The following is an 11,962-nucleotide window of genomic DNA, read 5'->3' on the forward strand; positions in this document are numbered from 1 at the left end:
AGTGGTCAGAAATGTACAGAACATCAAAAAATGCAAAACTGTGCAATTAAGAGATGCAAAACTTTTGCTTGATCAACAATTCTCTAAAGAGCTATCGTACACGTAACTGGCAGGTTGATTCTAAACCTCGACCTCTTCGAATTCGTCGTCGTCGTCGTCATCATCATCGTCGTCATCGTCATCATCCTCTTCTTCTTCGTCGTTGCCTGTCTGCTGTAAACTATTGTAATACGCCGCAATCACATCCTCCGCGTCCGCTTCCGCCGCCGGCGCCGCCTCAAGATCAGAAACCGCAGGCTTGACATCACCCACGATGCCAGCCTTGGAATCTCCCTCTTCAGCATCACCAACCTTGCCATCTTCCTCCGCTGCCTTCTCAGATTCGGCACCAATAGTACTCTTCTGGTACCAAACGGGAAGAGCGTTATTTGCAGATTCCTCGAGCTTGGCTTGCAAGGCGGCCTTCTTGGCCCGTTCGTTGCTGTCGCCGGAGAGATCGACTTCGAGAGAGAGAGCGTTGCTGTTGACGCCTTTGGCGGCGTAGCCGACGGATTCGTGCTCGGTGCTCTTGGAATCCATGTTTGTGGCGACCGCAGTCTTGAGAGAACTCTCGAAATCGTTGCTAGATAATAAAGTCAGCAAACGAGCCCTGAGATGGGTGTAGAAAACAGAAGGATACGTACTCTGGAATATATGTATCATCAATCTTCTTCAATGTATCGATAATCCTTCTGATTTGCGACATAAGCCTCGCTAGTCGCTCCTGACTGATCCTCAACTCATCGCTATCATCATCGTCGCTGAGAGTGGTTCCGCAATCGGCGCATATGAAGCCGGAGAGATCAGGTGCTTGGAGCGGTAGGACTTCGAGGGCGTTATACCGCCGTTTGCAAAGAGGGCACGCGTAACCTTGGCGATCCACGTCCTGAAGTGCAAAACTGTCAGATATCATTCAAATAACTGATCTCAAAAATATTGGGGGGAGATACGTTTCTCATCTGGTCGTTGAACGTCTCGCCTAGCTTGTGAACTCGCCATTTAATTGCATCCACCGCCTCCCGGTATTGAATAAAGTAGTATGTACGCTGTATAGGCCGCTGCTGTCCCTCTTTTGGCTCAGCTCGCGAGTGACTAGATATCAAAAATTAGATCAGATCATTGAGAATAAGCATATACTAGGCATTAGATATGGTATACATTTTCAACAGCCGATCATCGCGAAGTTTGGCGCATAGTTTGTGTAGTTCTTTTTTCTGGATTCCCACCATCTGCGAGAGATCATCATCCGACAAACTAAACCAGATCAGCACACGTTAGTATATCTACACCGCTACTCAAAAAAGCAAGAGCTGTATGGATATACATACATGTTGTGCCGCAGGATCGCATCGAGGACGATGATGTGCCTCGTCTCGTAGAACGACCTGGCGACGTACTGGATGAGTACTTTCACGTGCTCCATCTTCTCCTATGCAAAATCAAACCAGCTCTCCTAGACCCAACGCGTATCCATGCAACAACCAACTCAAACAGAAACGGCAGACCGACGTGATGTTCTGAGTCCTCGACCGCTGCTCTTCCCTTCTGCTTCCAGCACCTGCCGGAACCGGACACCCAAAATAGCCAGCTCATAGGGTTAGGTCCTATTAAAACCTTAACAGGGAACCTTAACCGGCAGCCATTTTATTTACGTTTTGGTGATTGCACGCGTGAGCCTTGTCGTCCGTCTCCTATTTCGTCCTCATCCCTTCGTTCCCCGGGTTCTCCAGTCCGCTCGCGTTCATTGTCGCCGTCGGTGCTTGTATTTTCTGCTTGTTGCTGCTCAGGTGGCTGTCTGGATCCTGCTCGAATCATCCCGTGGGGCATGAATCCCCAAATCAACCCTTCATCATGGTCACCAACTTAGGAACAAAAGCTGGCCGTGATCAGTCCCAATCAGACGCTTTCCTAAGGGTATATATGATATCTCCTCGTTCTTCTACTCTGCTTTCTTCTAAAACAGGCAGCTAACACTTCTACCTGCAATCCCAGGCAAAAAACGTCTGCGTGCCGCTATCACAGCTCGCCTTGTCCCTCAACCGCGACACCACCGCCGTCAACAAATTCAAAATCGTAAACGGCCTCGAAGACCTTCTCCACACCATCAGCCGGATCCCTCCCGAACACTTCAACCCCGAACTATGCGACTACATCTTCTTCCCCCTCTCGCACTTACTCCGGCTGCGCGACAAGCTCGATGATCGCTCCACCGAGCTGCTCTTGCAGTGCATCGAGCTCTTGATCCGCAACAGCTGGGGCAAGAATCTGCAGGTCGAGATGCTCAAGCAACTTCTCATTCTTCTCTTACTTCTTCTCGATCCTCCACAAAAGAAAACCAAAGAAACAACGAGATACATCTCCGACGAGACCAAGCGGGCGGGATGCAAAGCCCTTAATGAGTTATTTATCTCCTCTTCCGCCTCACGGACTCTCAGAGCTTTCTACAAAGAAGGAACTGAGATCCCTACTCTAGGCCACGCCGTTGCGGTCCTCCTCAAGATTGCTTTTGATGCCACGGATATCGACTGCAGCTGTGCTGCAATCGACGCTCTGCGGACACTTCTCGTCGCCGTGATCGAGGACGGAGATATGCTGGCCGGTTTCCTGCCGGGCTGCGTGTCAACCCTCTCAAACATGCTCGTTCCCTCCGTCAGGAAAACACACTACAAAGTTACCATCAAAGCCATCGAGCTGCTCGGCCTTCTTCTTGCGCTGTGTCTGGCCGATGTCGACTTTCCCTTTGAAAGCTCGTCCTCCTCCAGCAGCTCGAGATCGCGCGGCTCCACAGAGCCGAGTTCCGTTCCCATGGCGCACGACGATAGTTTTGACAACTCTGACAGCTTGGGCTCGATTTCGTCTGGCTCAATGGATCGGAGACGAAACTCCTCGAACGTGCGAACAGCGAGCTGGCTCAAGGGTACAAAGAGTCAAGTCAAATTAGCACTTGAACCAGTCATCGCTCTGCGATCTCACCGCCGCCCAGAAGTTCGATCGGAACTGAAAGCGTTCTGCGTACGGCTTCTGCGAACGTGTTTCGACAGCCTTGACAACTCCCGCGCGATCCTGCTGGTCGCCATGGTGCAGCTTTGCTGCGACGCAGACGAAAACATTAGTTCAGACAGCTGGGACTTTCTCCAGGTCTTTGGTCGCGAGAATTCAGAGGCGCAGGATATAGTCAAGATGGCGGTCTACGACTGGATCATGTCGATGCAGCGCACTCTTGCTCTGCAAGACGACGACGCAAAAACGGTTGTGCTGCAGCAGTTGAAGATTGGGCTCGAGCTTCTTCTGGAGTGGGAAACTGAGATGAGCGTGATTGAAGAGTCTATCGTTCCTGCATTTTTCGCATCGGTTTCCTTGACTGTCCCTTCTGCTTTGAAGATCTCGGCATCGGACTTGGTGTCTCCGACCGCGGAACTAGGGATGCTGCAGACGCAGGTAGCGAAGAATGGTCTTTTGCCGCAGATTAATGGGAAAATCGACTTTCCACCGCTAGATATAGAGAAGAGCGTTGGCCAGAGGGCTGCCAGAGAGCTGGAAAGAGTATTGGAGGCCATCGGTGCCTCGCTGATGTTCCGCAGCATAGCAGATGAGTGCGTTCAACTTGCAATGGATTCTGAGAACGACATCAAGGCCCAGCAGGTCGCGTACTGGATGTATATACACATCGTGCAAGGCTCGAGAAAGTCAACCGAGTTGTTTGAAGATTACGAGACCGCGCTGTTCATCGCCCAGGCTTCGGAGCAACTTAACGAAACCTCGTTGCTACTTTTAGAAAAGAAGTTGGACGATGAACAGCTCACCGAGGACGAAAGCACTCTAGTGAGACTTTCGTTGGAGGGAATTGCTCTTTCGGCCGATATAATTAAGGAGGAGTTCAAAGTCGTGCTCATGGATGTCCTGTTCCCGGTCTTGAACATGGTAGCCTCCAAGGACTTGACTGTTCGTCAACACGCTTATATTGCGCTCTGCAACATCGCCATATCATGCGGCTACGAATCTGTCAGTGAGCTCTTGGTCAAGAACATTGACTACGCACTGGATTCGGTCTCGCTCAAAATCAACACTCTCGACATTTCCCCACGAACACCAAAGATCCTCTCTGTGCTCATCAAGCTTGGAGGCCCGGACGCGATCCAATACCTCGACGACATTCTAGCCTCGATCTTTTTACTTCTTGATAATTTCCATGGATATTCACAGCTCGTCGAAGGGTTTTTCGAAGTCCTGAAAGCTGTCATCGAAGAAACATCCGTTGCGTTCTTGGCATCTAATCTTAGCTTGGAGGATAAACCGCGCGCCAAACGCGATGGCGTGTGGGATCTGAAGGGATTGATTGAGGATCTGCAGAGGAAACCTGATTTTGAGCTGCATGAACCCGAGAACGTGAAGGAGCCCGAGAACGGCACTGAGGAGGATCAAGAAAAAGAACTCACTGAAGAAGAAGAGATTATGAAGCAGCTCGATCAGCGCGACGAGCATCCTTCTGATCCTCCCGAGACCTGGGATTCCCCGCTACCGAAAGCATGGTACATGATAGTCAAACGGATCGCGCTTCTTTCTCGCTACTATCTCTCGCATTCGTCGTTCTCACTCCGATACCAGCTCTTGGATCTTCTCCACACCGCTATCCCCGTTCTCGCCACGAACGAGAAAGATTTTTTACCATTCATAAACGACGTGTGGCCGGCGTTGGTCCCAAGACTCAAGGACCCAGAGCTTAATGTGACGATCGCCGCTATAGAAGTCATGGGCGATCTGAGCCGCTACTCTGGCGACTTTATGAGCTCTCGGTTCGAGGCTCTCTGGAAATCTCATCTCAAAACCATGTTTCCCAAAGAACTGCCTCGATCGCGGGAAGGCAAGTTTTCGCGTTCAGCGCAGCTTTATAGAGCTCTGACAGGCTATCTGACCACGGTACTCCGCAATACGCGCTTGAAAGAGCTCGTGTACAACGATATCCTGGATGCCGCGGCGCCAATCTTGGATAACTGCAATGAACTGCGAGAAGCACTGGAGGAGATATCGGGAGACGCGGTATGGGTGTATCTCAACGTTGGTTGTTGAGCTTTCTGTTTTCTTTCTTTTGCTTTTTCATCTTGATATCGTTTCATTGCTTTTGAATGGCGCAGGCCTTGGAGTTTTTGCGTTTCGTGTTTTTTTACTTATACCGTAATTTTTATAATTATTTTCCTGCGATGGCTTCTGCATGTGCTAGATCTCCACTATCAGTAAGGCGCTTCAACTCTTGATAATAAGGATAATACTATTTATTTGCTTATTAGTTCAGTGGTTGATATTTTCGCTAGCATCAAATAGAGATAATGCTAATCGATAAAAGAATGATGAAGATAACTTTTGCCGTCTTGGGACGGCTAGAGCCATGGTAATAAAAATGAGAGACTGCAGGTGCAATGAACGATGATATTGGAATACAAAGGGTATCCCTGTGGATGGAAATAACAGAGTACAGCAGGATAACAATAGGAATTTTTGAAAAAATGGAATAATCTTAGGTCAGGCAGAGGACAGAAAGGGTATCAATCCAGATTCAGACTAAGATAGGTCATCGGAAGACTCAGACGAGAAGGTGTATCCATTGAACGCGATACTGTCTGGCGTTCCTGCCGGGTTCGTCGGGATTCCTTTCAGCATTCCTGTTGTCGCCAAATCCTTAATCTAGCGGTTGCAAGCCAAGTTAGTTAGATGTCATCTAAGAAACGATTTTTAAGGGTGGTTGATGTAATTTCAGGTTACCTGCTGTTGAATGTCTGATACAGACGCGCTCGGATCCTTCGCTGAAAGATACGCAGTCAACCCCGCAACCAAAGGCGACGCCATCGACGTTCCCGACAACTGTCGCGACGCGTCGTCGTCCGAGTTCCATGCTGAGAGAACGTTAACCCCCGGCGCAAAGACGTCGACGCAGCTACCGATGTTGCTGAACGATGCGACGTTGTCGTTGCTGTCGCTCGCGCCGACGGTTAATACTGACGGCTCGCTTGCTGGAGATGAAGAGCATGCGTCGGTGCCGCTGTTGCCTGCTGCGACGACGACGTGGATGCCTTGGTTAACAGCATTTCGGACCGCCTGATTGAGTGCAGTGCTGAATGATCCTCCCTATATGTTCCGGTTAGCAACATCCAGCACAACTCAAAAGTTCATCAAAAATACGCACAAGACTCATGTTGATAACGCTGGGTCCTCCGTTGCTGGTGTGCTGGTCAGCGACGTACTCAAGACCGCTGAGAATATCCGATGTTGATCCCGAGCCACGATCGTTGAGAACCTATACATCTAATTAGCACTATATCGTTGATAGACAAAGTCGTAAATACAGTGGGGCATCACCTTCACGGCAACGATCGATGAGTTCTTAGCAACGCCGTAGGTAGTACCAGCAGCCGTGCCGGCCACATGAGTGCCGTGTCCGACGATGTCGGTGTCGAACGACACGCGAACGAGGTTGACCATCGTTGCTCGGCCCACGAATTCCTAAATACTGTCAGCCCGGTTGCAAATTGAATAGGAAGTTATGATTTTCATAGACTCACCTCGTGTTCTACAATAATACCAGTATCCAGAGTATAGACAGTAACACCAAGACCGGGATCAGCGTCATAGCCATAAACGCTACTCGTCTCATTCGTCAACGTCTCTCGATGCGCCAACCTAGCGAGGTTATACGGCGCATTATATTGTACCTCAACCGGCCTGAACACAACCTCGTTCTCCACATACGCAATCTCAGGCCTCTTTGCAATCTCAAACACAAACCTGCGCAGAAAAGTGCCCGAGTATCCCTTAATCAGACTCCCGGTGAACTTCTTAAACACCCGCTGGCGAAACTGGTGTCCGCTGAAGGAGGTCTGCGACTCCAGCCACGAGAAATGAGAGGCGATGCTCTTCAGATCTGCGTCGTCGGCAAAGACGATAACGTAGCGATTGCGGAGCGAATGCATTCGCGTGAATACCTTGGGATAGGTGTCAAAGTCCGCAGACACGGACAGCGATGAGTCGTTCACATTGCTGAGGAGGGAGGTTGTAGTGTTCAGGGCGGCGGGAAATGACTGATCTGCTACCGCAAAGACTTGGATTGAGGAGAAAAAGGCTCCGATGCAGAACAACAAAAGACTATAGGAAGGCAGAATCATCTTTCGTGGAGTTGAGGCGGGAGCGGGTGGTGGGATGAGGATTGGGAAGTGGGCTTGCAGGTTAAGAGCAATTGGGAGTCGATTTCATCGAACCTTTTTGGTGCGCGAAGCTGTTATGAACGATTTTATTTCAGGCCGAATTGAAATATCCGAGTTTATTCTATTTCCACAATCTACTGATAATAATAACATACATATATACAGCAAAACAAAAGCAAGATTTTTATAATAATAATCATGCAATCATGAATCATGAAATTATTAATATAAGGCCAACCCACCCCTCAATACTCATCATCGCTACTACTACTGCTATATATCTCCGTCAGATCGTCTTTACTGGGTATATGAAACACAGGACCCGCAGTAATCCGCCAGGTTTCATTCCACCGGTTTCCAGATTCCGCCTTCGCGCCCTGCCGGATCTGTAGCAGCTTTTGTGGGGACATAAAGACTTCCTGTAGCGTATATTTGGTTAACGGCTCGTGCTTGGCAGATAAATTATCGGGCTTACTTACTATCATTAGTTTAGCCAATTCGTCAACAGTGTTAAAAGTGAAGCCGTTTCTTCCTTCGCGAACAAGTTCAGGGAGCCTGCAGCATTGGTCAGTTAGTCACTAGTGCCGTATAAAGCAACTTAAAGATGAAGCGCTTACGCGGGAAAGTTTCGCGCAAGAACAGGAACACCACAGCCAAACATATCCAAAATCTTCATCGGAAGATCCCATCCGGACGTTGACAGATGCATGGAGATACCGACATCCGCTGCGCCGATAACAAGAGGGTACTCTTCTGCCGAAAGCCACACAGTTCGCACAGTTACGTTTTTCCATTGCCGCTTTTTGACCTCTTCGAGAAAATCTTTCTGCAGTGGCCCTTTTCCTGTGACAATTGCTAGAATGCGAGGGAGATTTGCAGATGGGCTGCCGCTGACGTCGTACTGTGAAAGAGCATCGAGGAGGAAGTTCAGGTCCTCGTCTGGCGTGTACGATGTCGATGTGATGATTAACTTGTCAGTTTGAGGGTTAAATCCCGTGAATATCTCACTAGACTCCAGTAATCTCGACCTTGCTTCGGAAGTCAACGGCTTGAATTGCCGTGCAGGACGATCTGGGAGAGGAATGATTCGATAAGAGCTAATGGTTGTTAGACACAAGTCCGAGATATAGATATAGACATGAACCAACTTACTTCAAACCAAAGTCTCTCACCAACACATCAGCCATGGACTTTGTGACGCAAAAGTTTGCGAACGAGAGTCGCCCGAATCTCTTCTCGTACCACTTGCTAATTCTCACAAACAAATGGGTGTCTGACTGGAGTTTGGTAGCAAGAACCGTGTAGCCAAAGTTGTGCCAGTCAATTATAAACCTAGTGCGACGGGATTGAATCGTAATAAAGAGATAAGAGACAAGGAGGGTAGGTAAAGACGGGGGATTCTAAAGAGTCAGGTTGCTGGATCTTGTAGATTTGTATAGGGAGTACATACCTGGACAAGCAAATATTCTGCGCCAGCCAACGACTTTAGTAGGTAATAAAGTTGATATGAAAGGTAGATTGCCTTCAAAGGCGCGCGCAAAGCAAATGGCAGACGCGAAAAGCTCATCTCTTCTGCAGGACGAATTGGGTGAATCTTGATATCTGGGTTTTCGACGATAGCCTGCAGCGGTGTAGTTTCTATATGATGATCCAACGTGTCAGCTGGGAGATGTATTATCAATGACACAGCAAATACAGTCACGCACCCGTATATCCGCAGAAATCAACGACAAAACCAGTCTCGATCAAACTAAGAGCATGATACTGCATCCGTGGAGATCTCCCTATATCGCCCAGCACCAGCACGATCGCTCGCTTTCGCGGGTTGATCTCTGGATCCTTGGGTATCATAAAATACAAAACAACCGGGATCATAAAGTATATGACCAAACATACTGCCACAATGATTTTGAAGTCCATTTTGGCAACAATTGTGCAGAATCAACGACTTCAATGAACACTTGAGTAATTGCAATTATGGCCACGCCTGAACTTCGACCTGGTCCTGAAATAGAGTTCAAATTTTAACCTTAATTACTGCTTAAAAGCAGCTTTTTTGTTTGTTTACTTTTTGCTCGACCTTCTACCTGCGACTGCTTCAGAACCGCAACCAGCGATACCTCAATCTTGACCGTATCGCGCTATTCTTCTACATTCAAGTCCTTTTTCAATCTGTTGTTGCCATTCTGTGTTGAGTCATTCACTTGTCGCATAATGAGCGGCCTCTGAATGGCTCCATCTCGCACACTTTGCTAATCCAACCCTTTGCTCTCTTTTCTGTTTTCTTTTTATTTCATCTTCTCGTCCTTTCCACAATGACGAGTCATAGCGAACCGCTATACTCTGATGGGGATATTGAGATGAAAGATCTCAACGATGATGAGATCGAGGACATCCGAGAGGCTGTCGAGCACACTCGTGCCGAAGCTGTCCACTCTGGGCGGGTAAGCTTGTGGCTCTCTGTCACTTCACTCGCTACTACTGTTCTGCCGTGTTGACTAAGATCGCTGTAGAAAACTCTGCCTGAATTCCAACCGCCGCATTCCTTTGAGGCTGCTGACCGCAATTTTGAGGCGGCTCCTATTCTCTTGGTGGTTGACACAAACTTTGCGATCTCTCATCTGAAGATCATCGATGAGCTCGTGGCTCTGCAGGGAGACTTTGGGTACTTGATTGTGGTACCCACCACCGTCGTTCGCGAGCTCGACGGACTAAAGAAAGACAACGGGCCCTGGTCTCGTACCCAAAGCAACAAAAACTCTGATGTGGCTGTCTATGCGCGACAAGCCATCCGCTGGCTTTTCCGTGCTCTGGCTGTTTCTCATCCTGCTGTCAGACCGCAGAGACTAGATGAGCGGCACTCTGATAAGGATATGGCTGCAGATGACTCGATTCTTGACTGCTGCTGGTACTTCCAAAAGAATCGAGACAAGCCAGTGTGTTTATTATCCGGCGACTACAATCTTTGTATCAAAGCACTCGCAAATGGTTAGTATCAATCAAGGGAAGTAGCTGAAGTTTAACTGTCCAACTGAAGCAACTGAAGCAACGGTCGAAAACTGATTTCTGTTTTTTTAATTGTTAGGAATCGCCACTATAAGCTACCAGCCGGGATTATCGGCACGACGCATCGTCAAAGAAGTTTTTCGTCTGTCAGAGGAATTTCTTGTTGGACTTGAGGACCCTTCCCTTCAGCAAAAACGTAGAGCAGCTGATGACCCTTCATTGAATGATGCAAAGATGGATATTGATGAGATTTATCATGATTTAGAAGGGTATTTTTATCTTGGGTCTGGGCAAGCCAGCACTCAGTCCGGCGCCGCATCGAGTCCATTACCGCGAGTTCGTAATCGACCGAATCCTAAGCGATCAAAGCTCATGAGATTGGTGAAGACGTCTCCGACAGACGGGTCTGAACCCAAAGGCTTGAAACCGTCAGAACGGGCAAAGCTAGCGAGGATGAACTCCGAGAACGGGTCGGCGGCTACTGACAATGCTGGACTGCAGGTTACTACAAATCACGGGGTGAAGCCTCGAGGTATGAACTTATCTGACATGATTGATGATGGGAATTCTGTCAATGATGAATATGAAAATGAAACTGAAATGGTTATTGACGCTGTGTCATCTACAACAGAGTCGAAGAATAAAAGAGGAAAGAGGAGATCGAACGGAGCGCAGAAAACGACACCGGTCGATGCCGCAGATGCCATACCTCTCACTGGAGGTATGAAGCCTTCTGAGCGCGCCAGAATTCTGAAGCAACAAACACAGGAAAACGAGCTTTTCAGAGACGACATGCTGGATGGTCTTTTAGATCTGCCTCTAGTTCTGAACACACTGAAAACAAATACAGAAGCGGTCAATCAAGACCGCACAAAGGTGAACAAACCAATCATACACAAACATCACAATGTCAGCCATGCAACAGTGCGAAAAAGCCGACCAGCAGCGCCGGAGCGAAAGTATGATTTTCCTGATCCAAAGGCAAGCATTGACTCGTGCGTCAGCTCCAAGAATGGCGGCGGCAGGCGGCGTCGCTCTCGATCGAAACATCCGCCGGCTGCACCTCCTTGAGATGGTCGGCGGAGTGGAAAGTTGCTATTCTCTGTATAGTTTATTTCGGGCATTTTTATGTGTACATATCGAAAATCTCCGGGAGTTTTCGAATTAGTATTCGGTGGAGTTTTACGGTTATGCTGCTTTGTATATTTTTTTATTATCCATGGGTTCTTTTCAACCTTATCTGTCTCAATCATTGACCCCTGTCTGATGAGTCAAGCGAGCTTCAGACGAAGTGTCTTATTTCTAAAGTTTGCATCATCTACACAGGTTTGGTTCAGCTTTGCAGATCCTCTGGGACTCGCGAAACTTACACACTTTACCAAACCACAGTGTATGGATCAGCGACCTTTTGATTTAATTATCAAACGGGTCGTTATCCAAATCGATGACTGCTAAAGGAACCGTGATCATAGTACGTTCTATTACGCGTTTGTTTGCAAGTGCTTTTATGGCATTTGTAACTGCGCACTTTGCCGTGAATAGGATGCCTCCAGAGACCTCGGACATTTTCGTAAGCTATTAAAGTGGTGGAGAGTAAAATTGCTATAAAAGCCTCCCCAAGCATTAGCTCGCAGCACTCTTTGCCTTCCTCCGCGCGGCCTTGAGCTCTTCTAGTCGTCGATTCTTCTCGGCAACGAGTTCGGCCAAAGTGGGTTTCGCAGGTG

At 48.3% G+C, this 11,962-nt stretch overlaps 6 protein-coding genes across 6 annotated transcripts; 3 read left to right on the forward strand and 3 right to left on the reverse strand.

Annotated features, from left to right (window-relative positions):
• Nucleotides 1-120: 120 nt before the first annotated feature.
• On the reverse strand, nucleotides 121-1,462 carry BZA70DRAFT_288356 (TFIIE alpha subunit-domain-containing protein; the record flags this gene model as incomplete). The annotated part of the gene is made up of 5 exons (XM_064914027.1): nucleotides 121-622; nucleotides 684-925; nucleotides 990-1,131; nucleotides 1,198-1,293; nucleotides 1,368-1,462. The coding sequence occupies 5 exons, from the start codon at nucleotides 1,460-1,462 to the stop codon at nucleotides 121-123; spliced, it is 1,077 nt and encodes a 358-aa protein (XP_064769941.1).
• A 119-nt stretch (nucleotides 1,463-1,581) lies between these two features.
• Nucleotides 1,582-5,312, forward strand: BZA70DRAFT_275313 (armadillo-type protein). The gene is made up of 2 exons (XM_064912135.1): nucleotides 1,582-1,953; nucleotides 2,032-5,312. Exons 1-2 carry the CDS (start codon nucleotides 1,891-1,893, stop codon nucleotides 5,104-5,106), a joined length of 3,138 nt encoding a protein of 1,045 aa, XP_064769942.1. The 5' UTR covers nucleotides 1,582-1,890; the 3' UTR covers nucleotides 5,107-5,312.
• BZA70DRAFT_275314 (proteinase B) lies at nucleotides 5,313-7,240 on the reverse strand. The gene is made up of 5 exons (XM_064912136.1): nucleotides 6,594-7,240; nucleotides 6,391-6,534; nucleotides 6,218-6,328; nucleotides 5,797-6,159; nucleotides 5,313-5,718 (listed from the first exon to the last, which is right to left on the reverse strand). Exons 1-5 carry the CDS (start codon nucleotides 7,191-7,193, stop codon nucleotides 5,596-5,598), a joined length of 1,341 nt encoding a protein of 446 aa, XP_064769943.1. The 5' UTR covers nucleotides 7,194-7,240; the 3' UTR covers nucleotides 5,313-5,595.
• A 74-nt stretch (nucleotides 7,241-7,314) lies between these two features.
• On the reverse strand, nucleotides 7,315-9,187 carry BZA70DRAFT_275317 (Chitobiosyldiphosphodolichol beta-mannosyltransferase). Its single transcript, XM_064912137.1, has 6 exons — nucleotides 8,939-9,187; nucleotides 8,683-8,870; nucleotides 8,385-8,632; nucleotides 7,850-8,329; nucleotides 7,712-7,787; nucleotides 7,315-7,651 (listed from the first exon to the last, which is right to left on the reverse strand). The coding sequence occupies exons 1-6, from the start codon at nucleotides 9,150-9,152 to the stop codon at nucleotides 7,478-7,480; spliced, it is 1,380 nt and encodes a 459-aa protein (XP_064769944.1). The 5' UTR covers nucleotides 9,153-9,187; the 3' UTR covers nucleotides 7,315-7,477.
• A 107-nt stretch (nucleotides 9,188-9,294) lies between these two features.
• On the forward strand, nucleotides 9,295-10,349 carry BZA70DRAFT_117985 (PIN domain-containing protein). Its single transcript, XM_064909481.1, has 2 exons — nucleotides 9,295-9,676; nucleotides 9,746-10,349. The coding sequence occupies exons 1-2, from the start codon at nucleotides 9,548-9,550 to the stop codon at nucleotides 10,223-10,225; spliced, it is 609 nt and encodes a 202-aa protein (XP_064769945.1). The 5' UTR covers nucleotides 9,295-9,547; the 3' UTR covers nucleotides 10,226-10,349.
• Nucleotides 10,350-10,358: 9 nt separating this feature from the next.
• On the forward strand, nucleotides 10,359-11,585 carry BZA70DRAFT_118009 (uncharacterized protein). The gene has a single exon (XM_064909482.1). The coding sequence runs from the start codon at nucleotides 10,473-10,475 to the stop codon at nucleotides 11,307-11,309; it is 837 nt and encodes a 278-aa protein (XP_064769946.1). The 5' UTR covers nucleotides 10,359-10,472; the 3' UTR covers nucleotides 11,310-11,585.
• The last annotated feature ends 377 nt before the right edge of the window (nucleotides 11,586-11,962 follow it).

This window comes from Myxozyma melibiosi (assembly GCF_037950935.1).
Source record: "Myxozyma melibiosi strain Phaff 52-87 chromosome Unknown BZA70scaffold_2, whole genome shotgun sequence".
In the NCBI taxonomy this organism is placed as follows: Eukaryota; Fungi; Ascomycota; class Lipomycetes; order Lipomycetales; family Lipomycetaceae; genus Myxozyma; species Myxozyma melibiosi.

Coding starts and splice junctions, on each gene's coding strand:
- BZA70DRAFT_275317 (XM_064912137.1), bottom strand. CDS start 9,152: ATGGACTTCAAAATCATTGTGGCAGTATGTTTGGTCATATACTTTATG. Junction 8,871..8,938: donor TGATTTCTGCGGATATACGG/GTGCGTGACTGT, acceptor ATCATCATATAG/AAACTACACCGCTGCAGGCT. Junction 8,633..8,682: donor CAGAATATTTGCTTGTCCAG/GTATGTACTCCC, acceptor CTGACTCTTTAG/AATCCCCCGTCTTTACCTAC.
- BZA70DRAFT_118009 (XM_064909482.1), top strand. CDS start 10,473: ATGGATATTGATGAGATTTATCATGATTTAGAAGGGTATTTTTATCTT.
- BZA70DRAFT_275313 (XM_064912135.1), top strand. CDS start 1,891: ATGGTCACCAACTTAGGAACAAAAGCTGGCCGTGATCAGTCCCAATCA. Junction 1,954..2,031: donor AATCAGACGCTTTCCTAAGG/GTATATATGATA, acceptor CTGCAATCCCAG/GCAAAAAACGTCTGCGTGCC.
- BZA70DRAFT_275314 (XM_064912136.1), bottom strand. CDS start 7,193: ATGATTCTGCCTTCCTATAGTCTTTTGTTGTTCTGCATCGGAGCCTTT. Junction 6,329..6,390: donor CATCGATCGTTGCCGTGAAG/GTGATGCCCCAC, acceptor TTAGATGTATAG/GTTCTCAACGATCGTGGCTC. Junction 6,160..6,217: donor GCGTTATCAACATGAGTCTT/GTGCGTATTTTT, acceptor CGGAACATATAG/GGAGGATCATTCAGCACTGC.
- BZA70DRAFT_117985 (XM_064909481.1), top strand. CDS start 9,548: ATGACGAGTCATAGCGAACCGCTATACTCTGATGGGGATATTGAGATG. Junction 9,677..9,745: donor AAGCTGTCCACTCTGGGCGG/GTAAGCTTGTGG, acceptor AGATCGCTGTAG/AAAACTCTGCCTGAATTCCA.